Genomic DNA, 23893 nt, shown 5'->3' with positions numbered 1-23893 from the left:
GTGTTTATTGTTTATCTTAAGTTGTTTACCACGCTTACGCCTAGAACAGTCAGAAATGCTTGATCACCTCTTCCCTTTCCGCTAAGTTTAATATTCTTAATAGGCCCGTAGGAAATCGTAGGAGTGGGTGTGCGCTGGTGGAGGTGCTGGGGTCAACAAGTCACTATTTCCTCTCACTTTCCCATTATATAACCCCTGCTGTGCTTTCGAAAACGATACTGGAAGACACACACTCACACACATATACGCACACACACACTCATAGCAATAGGGGACTCAATCTCATCCAAGGTAGGGACTGAGCTTTCGCTCTGTATTTAGGGATAATGGCTCATCAGTAATACATTGCACCTGCATAGAGATTGTGAGTGTTGTTAGAGTAGTTTTAGATTGGAGTATCTGTTGTCACTGTTGTTAAAGACCTTCACTGTGAATGGTAGTGAAAGATTAGGCAATATCAAAATATTTCAAGTTTTGAAATTTGTGTTTTAACCAAGAATTCCTGAGAATATGGTGTGGTTGTCTATTTGTTTAAATAATGGTACTCTTGAGTAGAGTTAAGCCTGGTAAAGCCTTACAGCAGCCTTATACTCAAGAACCACTGAATTAGAAGTGGTGCAAACAGGGATTGTAACATCTAGTCCTCTCAAATATCATTTACTAATCTTCTTTATGTCTCCTACCTTCTTTATATCGCTCTGTCTCTAAAGTCCTTACTCTACTCATTTGATGGTACAGTATCTGATCCTCAAGAGATTACATGATGGTAATGTAGAATAGGCAGTGTCTTCATAACTGTTTATTTTATATTTGTCTGACCATACATGAATACTGTATGTGTGCGTAACATATACAGGTTTCTACCAACGTAACTGAGTAAGATATATTTCAGTAACGTTTCATATAATATAGATATATCATTGTAGTATTCTTTCACCAACTTAGTCCTTTCTGTCATGTCAGAATTAATTAATTAAATGTTTTAAATAACACAGTCGGAAGACAAGCCGTGTGATATTGCCCTTATACGGAAGGTGTGCTTGTGGCACACGTGAGTCCATCTCTCTGCATGTCAGCGTGGTTCCTCTGGGACCGTGCCTCGCATCCGCTGGTGGACACTCCGACAGGTGACGAATCGCCCGGTGGTCGCGGAAATCAGCTTGGAAGCAGATTAGATAGCTGCCCTCCCAAACGTAAATCTTTCACTGAGGGGGACAGATCCTCTCAAGGCCATTTCCTATTCTGTGTCACTGGCGTCTGGGCAGTGAAACTGGTGGACACAAACACAGATGAGGAGAGAGTCTCTGAGCTATCAGACTTGGGACCTACGGTACAGTGCAGTCATGACGTTTATTCTGGACGTATGGTGAGAATGTACTGACAGAATGGCCTTACGATAAGAGTGCATGGCCGGAAGAGGACCGGAGGGATGTCCTTTGGCCGAGCCACGGCCTTGACATATCAAGGGTGGGGGGGCTAGTAGGGAGGTTGAGAAATTGACACCTGGCTAAACAACAGTTGAAAAAAAACAATATCCAATTGTCAGTTTGATTTCTCAGAAATTTGTCATTTCTCAAAAACAGTGTGAAAATGCTTCACTTGCGATCCTGTAGCGAAAGTTCCTTTGGATAAAATAGTCCAACAAAAGAATATGTCAAAATGATTTAGGACATTTAATTCCAATACCAACATTTTAGGTGTTTTTTGTACTTTGATTTACTGTACATGTATAGTATATTTACTTACATTTATATTTACAGTATGTGTCATATATGAAACCACTGAGGAAAACATTCCCTAGACAACACAGAGTTAGTACCTTTCAGGAGTGATGGTAATGAGTACAATATATTTGTCCTGTTCTCTTTGGGAGTTGAATCCACTACTTTGGTTTCTCCTATATGGCTATCTTCCATCCATTAAGCTAGGGGAGCAACATTTGTGTATATTTTTATGGACAGGTGTATCCATATGAGAATATACTGTAAATGATTTCTCCTCCTCCTCTTACTGGGTTGGTTACTCTATGATGATTGATGGAATCTCTATGATGCTGTGATTGAGACTATAAACGACTTCTTCGCTCTGTGTCTGGATTGGCTACTCTCCTTGATGCTGTGTCTGAATGAGAGCATGAACTCTCATGGGTATAGGTAACGGGAACTCTGGCTCGTCGTGATTGGCTGTTAACTCACTGATGCTGTGACATAACCTACTTCCTACCATCTCTTCTCTTGGCCGGCCACTGACGGATTGTCATTCATGTTGGGACTGGTCACAGGGCCTGGAGGAACGCTGTGATCGCATCCTGAGGGAGATGGAGGGCTCGCTGACGGCGCGGGACCGGGTGGGCATCCAGGACTTTGTGCTGCTGGACAACTACACCAGCGAGAGCGCCTTCCTTGACAACCTGAGGAAACGCTTCCACGAAAATCTCATTTATGTGAGTCTCTGCGGGACAGATACTGAAGTTACTTTGGGAGGCGGGTTGGAAGTACTCTGTAGCCCTCGACATTGATGTAGATGAAATTGAGATAAACATTTTCTACGATAATCTACAGGTTCACACTATCTTAAAGTTCACACTTTTGTTAAAACATTATTTGTTGTTATTAAACAAATCTAATCACATGTAACATACTGTGTAAGTGTTATAGCAGCGAGTAGTGAAAGAGTAGGTGAGTTTGACCTAAAGACCTTACCTGGTCTCGAGAGAGCGCCTGTGTTTAAAGGGGAGTATTCCATCAAGTGCTTGAGAATTGAAATGCCATAACAACTGACTGGCCAAACTGCTTGATTAAAGGTTTCATTTAAAACCCCTGTAGTGGTGCTCTCAAAAGCTGACGTAGCAATCAGGACAGCGGAATGGTCTCCTAAGGTCAGGAGAGGCCCTTTAAACATAGATCTCCAGGAACAGTCATGCTGAGAGGGACTGCCTGGCACTGGCTTGATTTCCTTTGATTGTGTTTGTACTTAATATAACCGGTGCTGAACCAGTCCATCTCACAGCATTGACACACAAACAGCATATTTTTATTCTCAACTAATATCAATCACACTTATTCTGAATGGAAAGGTTGTGGTAATATCTTATGGAAAGATTTTGGACGAAAATCAGCCATCATGTGCTATCAATGTTCTCATGCATGCACAGTAAAAATGAAAATGTTAAGTAAAACTTGCCCAGTCGTAAGTTAATTGAAAAGAGTAATTCTCTTGTCTGTAATTCTCTCTAACCCTAACCCTAACCCTAACCCTAACCCTAACCCTAACCCTAATTCTAACCTACAGACCTACATCGGGACTCTCCTTGTCTCAGTCAACCCTTATAAAGAACTAGGCATCTACTCCAAAAAGCAGATGGATGTATACATGGGAGTTAACTTCTTCGAACTGCCACCACACATGTACGTTTACTGCACTCCCTCAATATAGTGTGTGAAAACAGCACAGTATGTTTTGGCGATTGATTTTGAATGACCAAGATGATGTGTAAATGTGTTTTAGATTAAATGTAGGCATACTCATAATCTGTGTGTTCATAGACTTGGCGATATGACAAATACTGTATGTAACAAATAGTATTGTTATGACTATGATTGTAGCCATTGTTTTTTGGGGGGTTTTTTTAAGTATATTTTTTGGGCTTTTTTATGCCTTTAATGATAGAGACAGTGAAGAATAGACAGGAAGTGAATGGGAGAGAGAGCAGGGGTGGGATCCAGAAAGGACCACGGGGTAGGAATCGAACCCGGGTCGCTGGCGTACGGTGCAGGTGCCCCAGCCAGTTGCGCCACAGCTGTGCAGGGGCGATTGTAGCAATTGTTACGATTGTACATCGTCTGATGACCCACGACTATGATTTCAGCTTTGCACTCGCAGACAATGTTTACCGCACCATGCTCAGTGAAACAAACAACCACTTCATCCTGATCTCGGGTGAGAGCGGGGCGGGGAAGACCGAGGCCTGCAAAAAGGTCCTGCAGTTCTACGCCGTGAGCTGCCCAAGTACCCGGGTACTGGACAATGTCAGAGACCGCCTGCTCCTCTCCAACCCTGTTTTAGAGGTAAGCATCCTCTATGTCTGTGACTGTTCAGGAGTGTTTGCTTATAGGCACTGTTGCTATATAATGCTACCGTCATTTCCCAACTATTAGCCGCGGCTTATACATACATTGATTTTGCAAAATTTCTTCAGCGATGAGGTAAATACATGGGGGCAGTAATATGATATGAATATAGTTTTGTTTCTTTTAACTTGCATAAAACTCTGTCCTGCAGCTTATACACAATGTGGCTAATACACAGGAAATTACTGTGAAATGTTTCAAGATGGTTAAATGATGTTATATGTTAAGACTGCAAGACATGCAAATATTGAAATGTTGCATAAGAATATGTCAAAACATTTGTCTTTTAGGCTTTTGGAAATGCAAAAACACTGAAGAATGATAATTCAAGCCGCTTTGGGAAGTACATGGACATACAGTTTGATCACAAAGTAGGTCAAACACAGGTTGAAAATACTGAGAAATGAATGCCAGACTAACAAACCAGAATGGCTGGACAACTAAACCATTTACAACCAAGATTAAGGAGATTAAAATGAGTGATATTTGCTACTACATGTATATGATATGAACTCTGTGAAGACTACGTGTTTGTGTTTTATGGTAACACTTCACTTGGACAGTCAGACCACAGTGGCTTATCTGTTAAGATTTATGTTCAGTATATGTAGCATTATTGTTGAACAATACTGACCATCTACTTCACCAAATCCAACTGCTATCTTTAACCTTAAACTTAAATTCTAGTTAGCAGTATCAACAAATAGTTTGCTGATAATTTCAGGCAGACTATCCAAGTGAGAACGTTTTATGAAATCATCTATAGTACAGAGTAGGTAGGCAGACAGACAGACAGACAGACAGACAGACAGATAGACAGACAGACAGCCTCCTTCAAACCATCACTTTAAACACACCTTTCTAATCATCAGGGTGGAGCGGTCGGAGGCCATATTCTCAACTATCTGCTGGAGAAGTCCAGGGTGGTGCACCAAAACCATGGCGAGAGGAACTTCCACATCTTCTACCAGCTGGTGGAGGGTGGGGAGGATGAGTTACTGCGGTGGTTGGGCCTAGAGAGGGACTGCCAGAAGTACAGCTACCTCGTTCGGGTGAGAATAAAGGTTGCTTAGTTAGTAACTATGCAAAATCGATTTAGCAAATGTAACACCATGACAAAACGCTAAGCAGAACAGATGTGGGTCAGCTAAAAGCTGTCTCATGCTGTCTCATTCATGCTGTCTCATGCTGTCTCATTCATGATGCATGAAAACTTCTGCTCGTAGACTAACTTTACGCTTTGCCCAGAGTTTAAATATAGTGTTACTTCAGTAGACATATTAGTGACTGGTTTCTGCCATTCTTGATCCCTTGAGGGGGAGACAGTTTAAAAAGATATTTCTTGGTGGAGGTAAGATATGACGGCCAATTAATATATATATATATATATATATATATATATATATATATATATATATATATATATATTTTTTTTTTTTAAAGATATTTTTATTGGGCTTTTATGCCTTTAATCAGACAGGACAGTGTAGGGTGACAGGAAACGAGTGGGAGAGAGAGTAGGGTGGGATCCGGAGAGGACCATGGGCGGGAATCGAACGACTGGGGCCATCATGAAATATTTTAACCTGAATTTAAGTCTTCTCTGGTCACTTAGAAATACAGTAAGATCCCTTCCATCTGTTCTTTATGTCTAGGGTAACTGTGCCAAGGTGAGCTCCATCAATGATAAGAGTGACTGGAGGACTGTGCAGAAAGCTTTTACTGTGATTGACCTCAGTGAAAGCGATGTGGAGGTGAGACACTGAGAAATATGCGCTGATTTTGTTTTTGTTATTGATTTATGAATGCCTTGTCATGTGTGTGTATGCGTGAGTATGAATGTTGGTGGAGTTCCTCTGTTGACTGTGTTTTCTGTGTGTCACGCTGCAGCACCTATTGGCGATCATTGCTAGTGTTCTTCACTTGGGAAATGTCCAGTTTGAGAAAGGTGTGAGGGGTTATGCTGCCCTGAACAACAGCCTTGAAGTACACTGGCTTTCGAAGGTGCGTTTCAAACAAACTGTCCATTCAGCACAACAGCTGAATACAGGTGGTCGGTTAATAAACAGATCAATCGTGAGTGATTGCGTTCACAAGGAATGGTCGATCCATGTTTCAGGCAGACCCTTGATCTGAGACAAAGGAAAACAGTTATTCTAACATCTGTGTTGTTGTTGTTGTGAGGCTTTAGTACTGAAAATATAAGTACTGCAATAGAGTGTCTGAGTAAATATTCTCTGTCCTTTCTACTAGCTGCTTGGGATTCCGCCACAGATTTTGCAGCAGGGTTTAACTCACAGGAAGATTGAAGCCAAATCTGAAGAGGTATTTCAAGGCATTTCAATCAAGACCTTATTTCTCTTACCGATGTTGAGGTATTTGTCGTAGCTGTTTGAGTAAGGTTTATACTTGTGCTTTAGTCTTTTTTTAAAAATAAATACATTGGTTCTAAAATGGCCAAATTATACACAACTGTTTTTACCTGCTGTTAGTTTGGAAGAGATCTATTCTTTTAATGTTGTTAATATCTTACTCCAGGTACTCAGTCCCTTCACCACAGACCATGCAAAATGCGCCAGGGATGCACTCGCCAAAGCCATCTACGGCCGCACATTCAACTGGCTGGTGGGCAAGATCAATGAGTCCTTGGTTAACAAGGTGCAGTTATTTTATGTGACAGCCTGTAATGATATACTATATGCAAGCAACACAGCATAGTAGTATCACATAGTTCAGTAAAATGTTTTTCAGTTCCATAATTTACTGTATGTATTAATGTTTCCATAGGATTCAACAAGGAAGACCGTCATTGGCCTGATAGATATCTATGGATTTGAAGTTTTCCAAACCAATAGGTCAGATACCAACTCTTGAGCAAATCCATAACTCTTCTAAAAATCTTCACCAGAATGTTACAAAGAGGCTGGCCGTAACCGTTTTCTGTATTTGTTGTTGTTGCTGTACTGTCGTGGTGGCATACACTGCAGTTTTGAACAGTTCTGCATAAACTACTGCAATGAGAAGCTACAGCAGCTCTTCATCCAGCTGACACTGAAATCTGAGCAGGAGGAGTATGAAACAGAAGGGATCGAGGTAAAGAGATGCCATATTTTTTAAATGTAGAATTGGTGTGATTGAGTTCAATGCACATGAAGTGTACACTATATATGTTCACACTTGATAAAAGATCTTTTGCTCTTATTATGGTAATAAAAAGGTAAATCAGAGATGCATCTCCTGTTGAAGCATTTTCAGTGCACACATTGTTGTATGCTGATTACATATGCTGTACAGTACAGTAGGTTCTGCTAGACCGTCATCACCAAAACACTCTCCTTGTTTTTTGACTCACACTTTGATTTGACTCACACTTTGATTTGTTGACCTCATTGCCGTTGCACTTGGCAAAGAAAAACATTGAGGTCACTATTACATTCTCACCTGCCTTGCTCATCTCAGTGGGAACCAGTGCCATACTTCAACAACAAGATCATCTGTGACCTCGTGGAAGAAAAACACAGAGGCATGATCTCCGTCTTGGTAAGAGCAACAGTTTCCTCTTTAATTCATTTTCACACACCAACCCACCCCAACACACATCCATGGGGTATAAACAATGAGGACATTCCATATTTATGATAATAATAATAATAATAATAATAATAATAATAATAATAATAATAATAATAAGCCTTTCTCAAACCCAAGGTCGCTTTACATAGTGGAAAGGAAAACACAACAAACAAACAAACACTACTATACACACACAAACACACACACACACTATAAACGTCTTAATTTTGCAAAAAACTTCATTTCATTCATTCATTTTCATCGGTTTTTGCTATGTTTCTGGTCTGTAAAACAGTGCTTGCTGTAGCCTGAAATTACATTATATTTATTTTCTTAGCTTGTGAGGCTTGTGTTATTCATTCTAGTCTTTAAAACATTTAGAAATGCAAACTTCTGGTGTAAAGAAAAGCAACCGGTCATTACCTGGTGTGGCCTTTGCAGGATGAGGAATGCTTGCGTCCTGGAGAGGCCACCGATCTCACCTTCCTGGAGAAACTGGAGGAGACGTTGAGTGGACACCCTCACTTCATCACGTTAGTCTTTACTACAAGTACTCAATTCAATTCAATACATTTCAGTTTGTAATTATTAAGTTGAAAAGCGCTTTTGCACCTCTTTTGTGGGGACAGGTGCGTTGGATAAGGTAAATATAACCAGTAATACTCTATAGGCCATGTGCATGACCGAAACGTTGTGAATAAATGTTTGGCATGCATAATGGACAGTGTGCGGGATTTTCTCTAAAAAGTATTACTAGTTTTGAATTATTTAGGATCAAAACTATTGAAATTGTCTGAAGATGCGTTACAACCCCTCAGACAAGAACGGTCGGTTAAACGACTGTTGTTATTTTTACAGATTGATTAAACAGCTATTGCTATTGTTAGATCGATTATACAACTACTGTTATTGTTCTTCACATTATGACATTTTAATCCCACAGGCATAAACTGGCAGACCAAAAGACCAGGAAGACCCTTGATCGAGGAGACTTCCGTTTGATTCATTATGCTGGGGAGGTCACATACTCCGTTCAGGGTCAGTGGAAAAGAGCATGTTTCTAACAAACACATCTACATATCTTTTGATCACGGAACCTTCTCTTTGTCTCCCCTCACCTGGTGTGCTTTGCCAAGACTTTCACTGTACTTTTTATGCTCTGCCTAAATCTTGTTTGTTGTTTATTGACCCTTTCCAATACATGCATGTACATACAGTGTGTTTGTTATTTGTCCATTTGAGGGAATATTTTGAGTCATTGTAGGGTTTAGAAGATGGAGTTTAGCCAGGTGAAAGGGATATTCTTAATGCATTGCCAGATGTACTCATGAGCTATTTCTTCTATTTTTTCTAGGATTTCTGGATAAAAACAATGATCTCCTGTATAGAAACATAAAAGAGGTAGGAATCCTTCCTTTCAAATCCTCGTAGTTCCCATATTAATGTAAACATAGAACTGATGTATAGGTTTAAATGCCACAAATACATACCTTAGGTTGGTTCATTTTAGGTGATGCGTCAGTCCCAAAATAACATCATCAAGCACTGCTTTCCAGCCAGTGAACCTGACAGCAAACGAAGACCAGAAACGGTACAGAAAAGGTTTCATGATATTTCATTATATGTTATATAGACACTATATGACATATGAATCTCCCCTAATAGTGGGCATATTAAGAGGCAATGTTTGTTTTCCTCGTTGGCCCTGACAGTATAGACCAATTGATATGGACAAAGATCATGTACTACTGTATATGAAAAATACAAGTCATGAAATTGCATAAGTTGAAAACCTTGCATGGTTACAACAAACAGCTTGGCCCAATATAACTGTTTGTTTTTCTAAAAAGAACACTATACCACTGAAAGTGACACCATGACTGTTGGTTTTCGATTCCACAGGTAGCCACACAGTTCAAGACTAGCCTCGTGGGCCTAACGGAGATCCTGATGTCGAAGGAGCCCTGGTATGTGCGTTGTGTGAAACCCAACGATGGCAAACAGCCAGGTGAGCAATCGAGCAGGTCGGCTTGTAGATCCACTCGACTCGCCGTGTACATCTCAATCTCACTACGTATCTTGCCTCCATTAGGACCTGTAATTGTTCAGGAGAGTGTGTGTGTGTGTGTGTGTGTGTGTGTGTGTGTGTGTGTGTGTGTGTGTGTGTGTGTGTGTGTGTGTGTGTGTGTATGTATGTGGCTACTTGGTCCTGAATGTTTTATGACACTGTGCGGTGGCTGTGTGTGGTCTGACCTCTAGCTTTCCCCCGCCGTAGGACGATTTGATGATGTAATCGTGAGACACCAGGTAAAGTACCTGGGGCTGATGGAACATCTCCGGGTCAGGCGGGCAGGCTTCGCCTACAGGAGGAGATACGAGGTCTTCCTACAGAGGTACTCTATACCCTATAGGAGGCAGAGTTGTGACTCCACATCCTTTCTATAGGACATATATGTCAAATGTAGGCAGAAACATAAAATAGACGTTCTATTCACACAAAACCACCACACTCTCTCTTTTTTGTTAATGTTCTCCATACACTGATAAAAGCCTACTGGCGAAAGGGTTTGGTACTCCTGCCGTTACTGAAACAAATATTACAAGGCAATGAGAGTATTCTGGAGTGCGACTATCTTTTTTAGTTTAGAAAAATACAATTGTCGGTGGCGACTTGCAGTGTCTTTTGAATTGGTGTAGTTCAAATTTTGTTACCTCAAACATCTCACCCAGGGATGTGATTGGCAAAGGACAAAAAAGCAGGAAAATATACACCCCCCCCCCCCCGTGTAAAAAAAAAGTTTGTGAACTGCTGCTCTCGTGTACGGTAGTGTCGGCTACTGTGCACGTCATAAATGTAATTTACAAGGCAGGTCCGGGGGCATGCCCCCCCGGGAGAATTTTTTTGAAAAATAACGACATCTGATGACTTTTGAGAACTATTGATAGCCTAAATATATTTCATACATTATAAAATATTACAATATAGTCTATAAGGCCTAAAGAAACTCATTTATAGAAAAGTAACCTAGGCCTACTCAAGACTAAACCAGATATGGCTGAAATATGTAGGCTATCATGATAATTTTGCCAACAATGATGTAGAACCATGTATTCTCTCAGTTCATAACATGTTTTGTTTTAACTTAAACCAACATAAAGTTATCATTTTGACTACATTATTTAGTATAGGCCTACTTGATAACATATAGCCCTTACAGTCCTCTAGTCCTGTACAATATAGTGAACCATAGGCCTATTGACACTGATGCTGATTGAAGAGGTTGCTTGAAAGTTGTTGTATTTAAGTTCCAAAGAAAATCAAATTGCAGCACTCCCTCTCCTTCCAAAGTAACATGTCCTAACTCTCCTCCTAAAATTAATTACAGGCACTGTTATACAGTAGGCTACATCACTAGTTGTCCAAGTGCACGTACTAACTAAATGGAGAGCTAGGATTAAAATTCAGACTGTGTCTTTAAATAGGCGACTTTTTTCTATCAGCACAATGCTACAGTAGGCCATTTCCACTAAAAATTCAGCGGTAACCGCATTACCTCAAGGACACAGACGTTTAGTCAATCACGTGAACAGTGTGAAAGTTACAGTATTAATATAAATGTGTAGAGTAGATCCTCACACAACCTGGAAGAACTCCTAATAATCCTGCTTGTTTTGTGAAGTTGTGACTATTTCTGTTTCTATTCATCCTCACAGGTATAAGCCCCTGTGTCCAGACACTTGGCCAAACTGGAAAGGAACCGCAGCTGAAGGTGTGCAAATGTTGGTCAAACACCTGGGATACCAAAAAGAGGAATACAAGATGGGCAGGTGAACCAGGCAGCCACTATAACATGGACCTTTCTGACACCCTAAATATCCAAGTGCAATTGCTGCAATGATCAAGACAGATGAAAAAACTTTATTTTTGGCTTGTCTAAAAAACCCTAATGAACTGTCTAATGCAAAATTGTCATTTTTTCCCCCAAGAACAAAAATCTTCATCCGTCATCCGAGAACCTTATTTGCCACTGAAGATGCATTTGATGTTTGCAAACATCAACTGGGTGAGAACTCATTTAATAAATTGTTTATAGATTTTCAGATAGCATCTGGCTATCAGTTGCTACAGTGTATGCTTCTGGACATATAGGAAGTTTTATGTTACAGGGCAACAAATGCCATTAAATGTCAGTTAGACAAACAATGCTAATGGAAACAGATCATGTTCTACCTGAAGCTTGACAGGCACTTTCTCAGTCACTTACACTACACGTCACATGTATGACACACCAAAATGGAACATTGATTGTTACCTCAATGCCTATCGGGTGTTGGTTGCATAACATAAGTAATTGGAAAGGAATTTGGCCTGATTATTTGTCTGAGCTGACTAAATCAGGGTCTAATATCAGGCCAAAATTGTACAGTGTCTGTCTGGCTTGATGTAGTTGAATAGCCATAATGTCAAAGATGCATAAAGAGTGAAATTTAACACAGTTCCGCCGTCATAGATATGGGGAGTTCAGAGTTCCCAGACTACTTTATAAGGGTGCTAGGCATTTGAGGATTAGGTAGCTTGAGGGCTTAGATAACCCCTGTTTTACCAACCTGTGAAGAGTCAAATGCTCACAACTCTTTTCCCACCACCCCTATTAAATATTCTCCTTATACAGCTACCAGGATCCAGGCGAAGTATAAAGGGTACCGCGTGAAAGGGGACTTTCTCAAGCAGAAGGAGGCTGGTGAGTGGTGACCCAGAAACACTGGCTCCTTGGGCCCGCGGAGTGCCCCAGAATCAACCCAGTACCAGAATATGGGGCAACACTGTTTTAGAGGAGACTGCTACTGTTAGAGTTTATTGGATTAGACTCCCTCAGTATAAGTTGTAATATGTACAGTACTGTACTGTTAGAAAGTGTGTGTGTGTGTGTGTCTCCCTCTCTCTCTCTCTCTCTCTCTCTCTCTCTCTCTCTCTCTGTGTATTTCCTAATACTTTCATGGTAGAGGAGATAAGTATATATTTGTATTTGTTTCCTCTGTCCAGATAGATAGTCTGACCCCGAACAAACAGAGACATGATTTATCATGATTTATTATTACTTGATTAATCTGGAAGGAAACGGCAAATGAATGAGAACTCTGGTGCGGTCAGAGGTTTCTGATAAGCGAGCAATTAAAGGAAACATTTGATCCCCAGCAGGCAGAAACACTAAAAGCTCCACATTTACTCTAGTCACTAAACTGGTCTTTCATTGTCTGGTCTGTTTTTGTCTGAATGATACAACTCTGCCTTATTTGTATGTGTGCCAGCCACAAAGATCGAGAACTGCTGGAGGGGTATGATGGCCAGGAAAGAGAAGGAGAAAAGAGCATGGGCTGTCAAAGTCATTAAGAAGTAAGCCACAAACACCATGCATTTTATACGATGGAGACTGTATGTCATTAATACCGTTAACGTACAACGTTGTATTGGTTTTATATTAAGATTTTGATGTGCAGTTTTTACATAAATTAAGCATACTACTGGGCTAAAAAAGAGGAGATTTCCATTGTGGAAATGTCGAAGTCTATAGGACTAGGACTAATCCATGTACAGTAGGAAACTTGGCCCCGGCCATGACATTAAAATTCTGTGTAGAAATGAACAAACAATACAATATAGGTAGGGAATCTAGATCCTTCTATACCCCTAACACAGTTCCTCACAGCAGAAATATTTAATCTTATAGGTTTATCAAAGGTTTCATGACCAGAAACCAGCCAGTGAATGTGGACAACTCAGAGTACTTGGCGTTTGTGCGCCACAACTACCTCATGAGACTGAAGGAGAATCTGCCCAAAACTGTTCTGGAGAGACACCTCTGGCTCACTCCTCCTCCCATCATGAAGGAGGTACAGTAGTTTGTTGAAGGCTGTCTGCTAAAGCAAATGGTTTATTATTTAACATAAAACAGGAATTATGTTGTATAAAATGTTGTTATATGCAACTTGAATAATGTTGCATACCACATGAATAATGCTGTGTAACAGTGAGACTGTGGATATTGAGATGTCTGGATGTTATTGTTGTTATTGCTGTTTATCGAAATGACTATTTAACGATAACAGTATAAAGCCCATTTTATGTATTACAGATTTACTCTACATAAACACTAAGGTCGGTTCACTGTAACAGTGAAAAAAAAAGTCCCTTTGGGGGTATTATAGATAATAACTATTCTTTTATTGTTGTTTTCTAACCAGGCCTCAAAACTATTACGCAAACTCTACACTCGCCACATGGTGTGGAAGTACGTAAAAGGAATGACTGCACCGAGAAAAGCACAGGTGATCCCTGACCCCTGACAAGGACATGTTCCTGTACACCACCAATTAACCAATTAAGGCTCAATGATGTTTACCGTGTAGACACTACAGTTTATGGTATTAACAAAAAAAGACTACTGTATAATACTGCCAATATTGTTTTGTTATTGATTTGCTAAATACCATAACCATCTACTGTACATCTTGATTTAAATATTGATCAAATTGTGTACTGCTGGCAATTGTATATTGTAAATTGTATGGCAATATTATTTAATTATTGATCTGCTAAGTACCATAATCAACATCTTGATTTAAATCTTGGTCAAACTGTATGGCATGAATGTGAATCTGTTTATAGCTTCAGCTGAAAGGACTGACCAGTGCGCTGTTTAGAGGCAAGAAGGAGAACTACCCCAGCAGTGTGGGACGCCCATTCGCCGACACAAGGATAAGTAAGACTATTGTCTTTGTGAAATAAATGCAAACGTCTTTATTTTGAAAATCACCCATTGCATGCATTGTAACTTTACAGTATCAAAGGCATGTATACCGTAAGGTACAATGCGGTATTCAAATCGATACAGTAAACTGAGAAGTGAAATGAATTTCTCTTTTTCTTGTGTGCAGATGAACAAGACATCAACATTAAAGTCTTGCAGACACTTTGTCAGGAGGGTGTAAAGGTATAATACACTTTCACTCAAAAATATTTTTTATGTATTTTTATACACTGTTCTTTTGATATTTTATTCTGTTTCACTCTTTAAACCTTATTTAGAATCTAATGACCGCAAGAAAGTTTACTTTCATATAAAACATACTGAAATATTCTCTAGTTTATTATTGTCATATTCAGATCTTGCGAAGATATGACCATATCCAACCATGTCAGTTATTAAAAATAAGTCCTTTATAATGCTTTATAATGCACCTTAAGATAACAAATGACAGAATTAAGAGACGCAATCCTACATCAGCTGACAGTCAAAAGTACATTGGTCTTTGTTTTTCTACCCACAGTATGGTGTTCCTGTCATCAAGTACGACCGCAATGGCTTCAGGCCCCGTTTCAGGCAGCTTGTCTTCACACAGGTCGCTGCCTACCTGGTGGAGGAGGGTAAGGTCAAGCAAAGGATGGAGTACAGCTCACTGAAAGGTAACTACCGTGGTCATATCGCGGGCTATTCTTTTTGAGGCCAGTATCTATTTTACCATTAAAGTAGGGTGTGTTTATTCTGACATTTTAGCATTGCCAATTAAATTGATGTCATGTTGTTAACAGCATGGTTATCACTGGTTGGTTTGCAAGTTTTGTGACATGGCTCATAGGCGATTGAGGCATGTGTGTAAGCAAAATGGCTGATCTGTCTTCTCAGGTATATCTGTGAGCAACCTGAGTGACAACTTCCTAATTTTCCATGTGTCATGTGATGCCAAGCAGAAGGTAGGAGAAAATACCCCCCTCCCCCAAAATAGAATAGATATAAGGCTAAATTACAAAGTACTTAAAAATGTATATTTACTATCTGTTGCCACATAATTTATGCTACTTAGGTCCAAATTGCCCTTTTTCTTGTGGGACTATGCAGTGTGTGTCTGTTTGCAGGGGGATGTTGTTCTGCAGTGTGATTATCTGTTTGAAGCCCTCACTAAACTGTGTGTGGTGATGAACAGGAAAAGCATCATCAGCATCGTTCAGGGAAGGTGAGATAAAAATCATTCTAAGATGATTAATCGCGGTTTCCTAACTTTACCGAAAAAGAATAAATAAGCAATTATACAAGCTACAACTAAATTCTATATGTTGCTTTAACTATATGCAGTGTAAGATTTGACATACACCCTGGCCGGGAGGGGTTTGTGGACTTTAAGAGTGGTTCAGAGTCCATGGTATACCGGGCCAAGAATGGTCATCTTATGGTGGTGAGTATTCAACTTGAAGCACGTTGATTGAACTTGAATAATTCAAGTGTCCACAAGATTGAGTTGCACAGTGTGTTGTATGTATGATTCTTAACCTACTTTAGCTTCATGGCTTTTTAGTTGACACAAATGAGAATTGGTAGCAGAAACACTTTCGATTAAATGAACTGCAAACCCTGAAAACATTTCCTTAACGCACGAATGATTTCAATTTCCAGGAATCGACAAAGACAAAATCCCGATGACCCCCAAGCACTGGAGATAAGATGCACTTACAGCGCCTCCAAAAACAGCCTCAGTCCCATCTCATCTGGTCATTTGACTTCAGACTGAAAACAAGTAACTCCAAGATGGCTGCCAAGCCATGTCCATCCATAGACTTTTTTTCTACAAATCCGTGGACAGTGGTGTGATGTTATGATTCAAGATGCCCTCACCAACATCTGTATATCTCCACTGAGAACAAAAACACAGCTACTCACTGCTATCATCAAGTAGTTATTATAATACAAATACATGCTCCATGGCGCAACATTATTGTTAAAGCCACATTCTGCTTGTTTAGAGACATAAGACAGAGCAACAACCCTATACACTTTGGTCATGCAGGTCATGCAGTTCTCTTGTATAAACTAGACATCACAAAATGGCAGTAATGTTAAATCTAATGATAATAACAATAAGATACATAAACTGACCAAAAATTGAGACAATTATGTTTTTATTTTGTTTTGGCAATCTTTGTGTAGTCAGAATTATTTTCCTCAAGATTTTAAAATTACCAACACCAAGAATAAGGTCAGTACACATACTGGTGCAAAACTGTGTTTTAAGCGTGTTTAAAAGTGTAATACTTTTTCTGTTGTATAGGTTTGGAGAATCATATTTGTCTCACTCCATAGCAATGTTATATTTGTGTACATGTACAGTAGCCTACATTGTAAAACAAGTGTCACTTCTCCAAAAGCCACATGTTAGTTTTAGTTAATGACAAGTCTGTCCATCCGGTTTTATTGGCCAAATGCCATTGTAATATACTCCCTAGACTCACAAAGCCAGACACACATTATAATACATCTGAATTAACCAGATAGGATGGTCTGTGGTTTACAGATTCAGAAGGCAACACTTTCTATGTTTATTTGGGGAGGAATGTCAGTTCTGATCTTGTCTATTCAAAGCACCACAACTGCAACTATACTGTGTACTGTAAACTGTGGAATTGGACAGAAGTATTCCCTCAGATCCGTCCCTCATCACTACACAAGTTCATTTTCAAAAGATGTCAAAATACTGTACAGGTTGTAAGACATAACTATGCTATTTTATGAACTAGCCATGTGTATCATACTTTTATACTTCCACCAAGAACCTGCTTTACAATAAAGACAAGACCAAAAGTCATACTTGTGTACAAATATTTAATGTATTTATTAACATAAAATACAGACTAGTAAATACAATCTTGTGCAAATACAAATCTCACATGAAATGATTGTTTTACTGCAAAATGTCACTAAAATATTTTTGTTCTTAATTTAAAACCACTGAGGAAAAGGAATGCCTCACAGTACAAACAAATCTCAATCTGGTCACTTCTATTCGGCTTCATATAGATAATCACAGGGCTAGGTCTCATTTTGGTTGCTAGTTCTCTAAGCAGTGAATCAACACACAACCTACATGGGATCAGGCACTAAGGAATGTCGTGGTTTGAATATTAGGACATCAACATTTGACATGTCTCCAAGAACACATCCTAGCCCCTCAGCTGGTCTCAATTGTAGTTATTGTAACATTCTGACTACTTGCGCCTACAGCTACAGCAACAGCTCTGCATTAAAATCTTTGGCTGTTAAATGACAGACCCAAAGTCTTTGGTTAGAATTTGCACTACATCATATGTTCAATAGTTCTAAATTCAAATGTGAATTCAAATCTAGTGAGAAAACAGGGATTAGGTCAATTGATGACAAAGGTGTCCGCTAAATAGCATAACCATAACCATTATCCTAGTCCATAACTGCGGGAAATGGTCTTCAGCAGTCAATTATCTCAGGGGAATACTACTGTATTACACACTTGCCTCAGTAAAACAGAAACATTTGAATGAATTATGTGTTTTTACTATTAGGGAAAATGTGTGAAACTATTCATAGTTTTAGGTGAAACATGGTGCCTTAAATATGAAGTGATAATATTCATAATACATAAATTAGAGTGTCTGACTCTGCTGGCAAAATAAATGTGAATCAAGGAATAAGGCACTGTCTCTAATAAAGCTTTTGATAATGCTAGCATACACTTTCGTACTTGGTTGGTGACCAAGAGTCAAATGGAGTCATTGAGTCAAATATAACATATAACATGCAAATAGTCATGTTTAGATCCACTAATTGATAATAAAAAGAACTTTGGAGAATGGATGTAACGATTTAATATGGGAAATATGCAATATATATCTTTTTTTTATGCTTGTACACAATCACTAGTCCAAAAAAATGACCTAATACCATTGATAGTCTGCAAAGCTGGTTATGAAGTCAGTTCATATTTATTTATGCTTTACATATGTGTCCTCAATCTGCTAATAAGGCAACACGTTCAACCCACCTCTACTTGAGGGGGCCAAGCAAGACAACTGAAGGCATATAGCAGGGAGAACTCTTTCAGGCACCATTATCTTGTATGCCACTAAATACAGTAGATCAGATTTTAATCATATTTCATGTCAATATTCGGTGATGTGAGCACTGCTACTCTTATTACGGATCTGGGTTTGGAAGTAGGAATGGTGTCGGAGTATTAAGCCCATAGCAGCATGGTTCAGATCGCAAAGCATTGAACTGAACTGGAACATACTGGGTGACTGCAGTGGTAGCTGCTCTGAAAGTGATGTGCATTCAAAAACAAAAAATCAAACAACAAAACATAACAAAAAAAAAAGAGAAAGAAAATAAGGCTAACCTAAAAATATACAGCTTTTATCCTGAAGGACCAGTGTTAAGTACTAGTTTTTTTTATTCTTAAAACAGAATCCAGCATTTGAATAAACTGCTAGATTCCTAACGCTGGTCAGAAAGGGTGTCGAACAGCTCAGTACAAGCTGCGCAACATGAAACCTTCTCCACTGCAGCACAATTGCTTTTCGTGTGCCTGATGCACGACCAAAGAGTCATTGATCATGCTGACAATTTACTGCAAAAATTCACAACTACTGTACATGGCACTGCCATGTAAATTAAAGTCCATATTTTTCGAGCACTTGGGCATAGACAAAGCCTAAATCATACTCATATTGAAAATAGCAACTGCAATGGTGCTGGACCAAACAAAATCAACATGGTTTCTTATACCATATGGGCTGTATTTTTCCAAAAGCAATATTGTGCACGATGAGAAAGATAGTGTTTGAAATGAGTCTCTATATTTCAAGATAGTTGTAGCACAGCAAAACATTCCGGGAACACAGCTAATCATTGGTTCCTAAAGAGTTTTTGTTCATATCGACTTTTTGGTCAGTTGCATCACAATAAAGACTCCTTGAAAAGCACGATCAGTAGAGAGGTCTTTGTAACAATTCAGTGTTAAAGTGATTTAAAATCCTACATTAACGCCCTATTCAAAAGGACTGCTGGTAAAGGACCCCATTTGGCATAATAGGGGTGAAAGTGGAACGTTAAAAGTGTTCTTCGATTGGGACAGGTAGTGAAGTTATCGATACTGATAGTAGTACAGTATGTGTAGCCTTGGATGTGTGAGGTCATTTTGTGGAATTAGATTTGTCTTAACAGTGATCTCGCAGGTAGTGGTGTGTGATTGCCAGTGGTGGCAAGAGGTGTGTAATGCAAAAAAATTGACCTCATCTCCAGCAGCGAATGTGTGTTGGCGACTTCAGGTGATCTCACTGGTGGTGGTGGGTGCGGTCGTCGGGTCGCTTGATGTGGATCCGGCGGATCCTCTCGATGCGCTCCCGCTCCTCGTCCTCGTCCAGGTGGTGCGATCGCCCGGCGGCGCCACCTGTGGCTTCCAGCAGAGCGTTGTCAGGACCACGGCCATCTTGGGACTCGTAGAGGAGGATGTTCAGGGTCTCCTCATAGATTCGGGCTTCAGGGAACTCAACCTAAGGGGACAACAGTATAAAGCTTTAATACGGTCCACTCCATTAGAAGGACAAAATCTTGCATCATTCCAGCCCAAATTAAATAAATGCTAAAGTTGACCATTGTCTTCGGAGAGCCCTATTATGTCTGTCACCGTTATAAATCATTTCATCAAGTAATTTGATCATAGTAGATCATAAGCATTGGCGCAAGATGGTGGGTGAAAACCTGCACTCCCAAACTAGCTTTTCCAGTGCAACTTCACTTCCCTGGAAATGTCGGCCTGCCCTGCATCTCTTTAAGTCGGCAAAATCCCACATTGTAGTATTTCACAGAAGACCAGAAAAAAAGGTCACTGTTTTGACATTTCTCCATGAGTTTTCTCCTACCTTAGTTTGCTTCTTCTCTGTGGCGTAGACAATGGATGTACAGCACACTTCAGCAATCTTGCGTCCCTGGCCATAAAAAGACCAGCAGCAGATCTCATCTCCGATCACATCTTTGATGAAGAGAACTCGGCCATTGAACCGCAGTGACAGCTTGTCAAATAACTCTATGTTCTTCAGCAAGTTGTCATCTGAGTTGCTAAAGACAACAAAGAGGTATTAACTGTTGATGTCTATGAACACACTGCTTTGTTCTTAAACATAAACACATTGTTCTATGAACACAATGCTTTGTTCCTAAAAACAATACTCTTTTCCCTTACCTGGTGTAGGAATATTTATTGTTGCTTCTGTTGTACAACAGTTTGACAGTGGGCTGAAGTTGAACATAACAATAATGAGGTTGGTTAAAACAAAAGCCCTTTCCACGTAACAAATATAAAACTGAGTAAAAGTTTATTACTGGTTTCATGACAAACATATAATAAGTGTGATAATATGAAGATATGGTCAGGGAGACCATCAAGATGATCAAATCCAGGCAGAATTGCATTAACCCAATGACTGCATCTTACCTTGTTAGCACTGGTTATTAGCCTCTGTTCTTCCTTAGATGAGGTCACCAGGGGAACTTTGCAGAATGGCTCATATGTGTCTTTGTTCTAAGAACGACAGGATTTCACTCATGATGATGCTCAAACGACTGTATAAAATACATCAGTAAAGCACCTCACACCACCAAGGTAAAGATTAAATACATAGACAACACCTATATGTACAGTAGGACAACCCTCAATCTACAGTATACAATATATACAGGACAAAGGTCTTCACATCAGGTCACGCACACCAGCTATGCATTCCCTGTATTGGAAATTCAGTTAATGCACCTGCACTTGATAACACACATTGTGTGTGTGTGTGTGTGTGTGTGTGTGTGTGTGTGTGTGTGTGTGTGTGTGTGTGTGTGTGTGTGTGTGCTTAAACCATACCTGTAGAGCAGCGAGACACTCATCTGCCAGACCCTGGACCAGGTAGTACTTGGCCTCTGCTAGCAGCTCCTCGGTCTCCCTGCGACTGTCGGGTAGCGGGACGGCCCCGTCTCTGAGGTAGTTCAGGATGGTGCCAAAGTGCTTCCCACAGCGGTCAATTAGGATCCAGCCTGGAGGGACGGGAAAGAACTCAGTGTTAGTCAACAACTGGAGGGGAGGGGAGAGAACTCAGTGTCAGGCAACAACTGGAGGGGAGGGAAGAGAACTCAGTGTCAGGCAACACGTTCAACACACCAGTCAGTCAGTGAACAACTACTGTGTTCAGAGAGTGAAGTATGTAAGTACTAGTATGTTGAGCTAGACCTTTTCCATAGCTACGGTTGAACATGCAACTACCCATTCCAATCATTCACAACTGCGATAGGCCTAATTGTGATGATTATTACACACATAGCAATGTTATAGAAAGATGACATAAGAAAATATTGATACATTTTGACCTTCACAATAAAAATACTTTGTGACACTGTGTAGATTTGAATAATTACTGTATCACACATCTTCAAGCTGTGCATGCAGGCTAGCTGGACCACAACAACTCATTTAGCATCATTGGTCATAATGCAGAAGTGTTGGGCAGCTTTTCGTTACCTTCACTGTCTGTAAGGACTTCCATCCTTCCACTGAACATGGCTTTGAGCATGGTGTCTTGTTTGGTTAGGGTCTGCATGGTGGTGTAGTAGAGGGCGCCTCCCACGTTCAGTTTCACATACTTGGAACCTGGACAGGAACCCTTGAAAGAGGTGGTGCGGGTGGTGGCCGCTGGCACTGCTGTGCTGACCGCACTCACTGCCGACATCTCTTCCTGTGAGAAAACGTAAAGACTAAAAGTCCAAGCAGCACCACAATTTGACACATTTTGTTTTCCCTGGCTGTCCAGGCTACGCCTGTTCGGCTCAGCCTCCCGACAGTACCATCAATTAGCAGATGAGGCCAGAAAACCTTTGGTACTGGGATAGCTCGCTAGCTTCAGAGCAAAATTCAGGCACGCTTCTTTTCAGAAACATTGTGATCACTGAAATAAGTTTACAATGGCTGCTTGAAAAACATCATGGCAGATTCAGCACAGGTTTGTCTCAAAAACAATGGTAGGCTAGGCTACAGGAAACCAGTTAAACTAACTATGGTTAGCTAACTTAGGCTACAACACTATGATACTGTCATTTGAAATGCAATCCGACTTGTATTAAACCTGGGTAACAATACGAATTGTTTTTGGAGTTTTTCATGACTTGATATACTAGGACTAATATTCAGCTGCCAATCCTGAAAGTTTGTCTGAGTTACCTGCGTAGTAATTAAGTAGAACACTTAGCATAACGAGCTAAGTCCGACAAGTTGATGAATAGAATTAATACTTAAGTTGCATATCTTTAAAAAACAGTTCAGTGTCACTAAATGATTAACTTAATCCGAAATGTCCGTCAGCTGGACTGACTTCTCGATATTACAGAAAACACAATAAAGTACAAAGGCAAAAGATACTTACCATAGAATCCCTGGACAATCCGTCCGTCCCAGTTAGCCAAGGGAAACAACTTTGCTGAGGAAAACAATTGTGTGTCACTCCTCCCTTCCCGTTTCCGGTTCAGCGTGACGTTATCTTAAAGGAATTTCTAATGTGATTTTTACACGATTTCGACCAAATTGCTTTTGTTCAATTCTAATAATAGAATTGAAACTTTCAGAACTATCTATTCAATTTCAATACGGATTATTCACATGTGTAGACCTACATGCAACAACTATAGCAATCTTCGAACCAAGGTAGGTTTCCTCAAATGACCCTCCTGTCCTAGTCCTAGACAGGCCTATCAACTGATATGCACTTTTTACCTATGAACAATATATAATACGCGGATAGTCTGTGTCCAAAAGCAGATGAAACTGCGCTTGACTGCAAAGTTATTCAACTCATGGGGCATATCCAGGGGAAAGCCTAGCCTACTGCTGCACATCTGCATCAAGGTTTCACAAAGCTGGCCCAATTTGTTTGTGTGATGTGGTATTGTAGGCCTAGGCAATATAGGCCTATGGGTGCCTAGGCCTACAATACCACATCACACCAACAGAAACATGAGCAAAGATGCCAATTTGGGATGGAAAGGCTTGAAAATGCATACTGCCTTAAGTTTAAGTAGCCTACCTTAAATCTGGGCCTGCTTGATTTAACCCCCTCACCCATCTGAACAAGTCTGAATAAATTATCTTTTTTATCTGTCTGTGTTTTTTTCTAATGTTTAACTTATTTTGAAACAGCTGATATATTTAGTATTCTCTAGTAGGCTAATATGTTTAGTTACTAAAAGCCTTTTCACATTCAGGTTGTGTTTCATGTCCTTGCTCTGTTTATCATTATCTGCAGACATGTGGGTTGCGGTCCTTCTGAATTTGAACCACCAGCAGTAAAAACAATA

General features: G+C 39.9%; 2 protein-coding genes across 2 annotated transcripts; one reads left to right on the top strand and one right to left on the bottom strand.

Moving 5' to 3' along the window:
- The first annotated feature begins 231 nt into the window (after positions 1–231).
- myo1hb (myosin IHb) lies at positions 232–17343 on the top strand. The gene is made up of 32 exons (XM_062553550.1): positions 232–291; positions 2282–2443; positions 3292–3407; positions 3869–4067; positions 4421–4501; positions 5003–5182; positions 5786–5884; positions 6021–6134; positions 6384–6455; positions 6669–6788; positions 6918–6985; positions 7118–7223; positions 7590–7670; positions 8145–8236; positions 8647–8741; positions 9058–9104; positions 9214–9294; positions 9606–9711; positions 9979–10096; positions 11418–11531; positions 11691–11767; positions 12377–12445; positions 13014–13098; positions 13433–13595; positions 13947–14030; positions 14371–14464; positions 14640–14695; positions 15033–15168; positions 15389–15456; positions 15619–15716; positions 15836–15935; positions 16154–17343. The coding sequence occupies exons 2-32, from the start codon at positions 2318–2320 to the stop codon at positions 16178–16180; spliced, it is 3072 nt and encodes a 1023-aa protein (XP_062409534.1). The 5' UTR covers positions 232–291; positions 2282–2317; the 3' UTR covers positions 16181–17343.
- LOC134100373 (BTB/POZ domain-containing adapter for CUL3-mediated RhoA degradation protein 3-like) lies at positions 17337–23025 on the bottom strand. Its single transcript, XM_062553551.1, has 7 exons — positions 22966–23025; positions 22068–22281; positions 21417–21586; positions 21000–21086; positions 20748–20800; positions 20428–20623; positions 17337–20058 (listed from the first exon to the last, which is right to left on the bottom strand). The coding sequence occupies exons 1-7, from the start codon at positions 22966–22968 to the stop codon at positions 19840–19842; spliced, it is 942 nt and encodes a 313-aa protein (XP_062409535.1). The 5' UTR covers positions 22969–23025; the 3' UTR covers positions 17337–19839.
- Positions 23026–23893: the final 868 nt, after the last annotated feature.

This window comes from Sardina pilchardus, chromosome 14 (genome assembly GCF_963854185.1).
Source record: "Sardina pilchardus chromosome 14, fSarPil1.1, whole genome shotgun sequence".
In the NCBI taxonomy this organism is placed as follows: domain Eukaryota; kingdom Metazoa; phylum Chordata; class Actinopteri; order Clupeiformes; family Clupeidae; genus Sardina; species Sardina pilchardus.
This window is presented reverse-complemented; position numbering and strand designations above follow the sequence as displayed.

Excerpts from the sequence above, each read along its gene's own strand:
- myo1hb (XM_062553550.1), top strand. The coding sequence starts at position 2,318 with ATGGAGGGCTCGCTGACGGCGCGGGACCGGGTGGGCATCCAGGACTTT. Across the intron at positions 8,237-8,646 it reads GGACACCCTCACTTCATCAC|GCATAAACTGGCAGACCAAA; the intron begins GTTAGTCTTTAC and ends TTAATCCCACAG. Across the intron at positions 12,446-13,013 it reads TCTCAAGCAGAAGGAGGCTG|CCACAAAGATCGAGAACTGC; the intron begins GTGAGTGGTGAC and ends TATGTGTGCCAG.
- LOC134100373 (XM_062553551.1), bottom strand. Across the intron at positions 21,087-21,416 it reads AGTGTCTCGCTGCTCTACAG|AACAAAGACACATATGAGCC; the intron begins GTATGGTTTAAG and ends TGTCGTTCTTAG. Across the intron at positions 20,801-20,999 it reads TAATAACCAGTGCTAACAAG|CCCACTGTCAAACTGTTGTA; the intron begins GTAAGATGCAGT and ends GTTCAACTTCAG.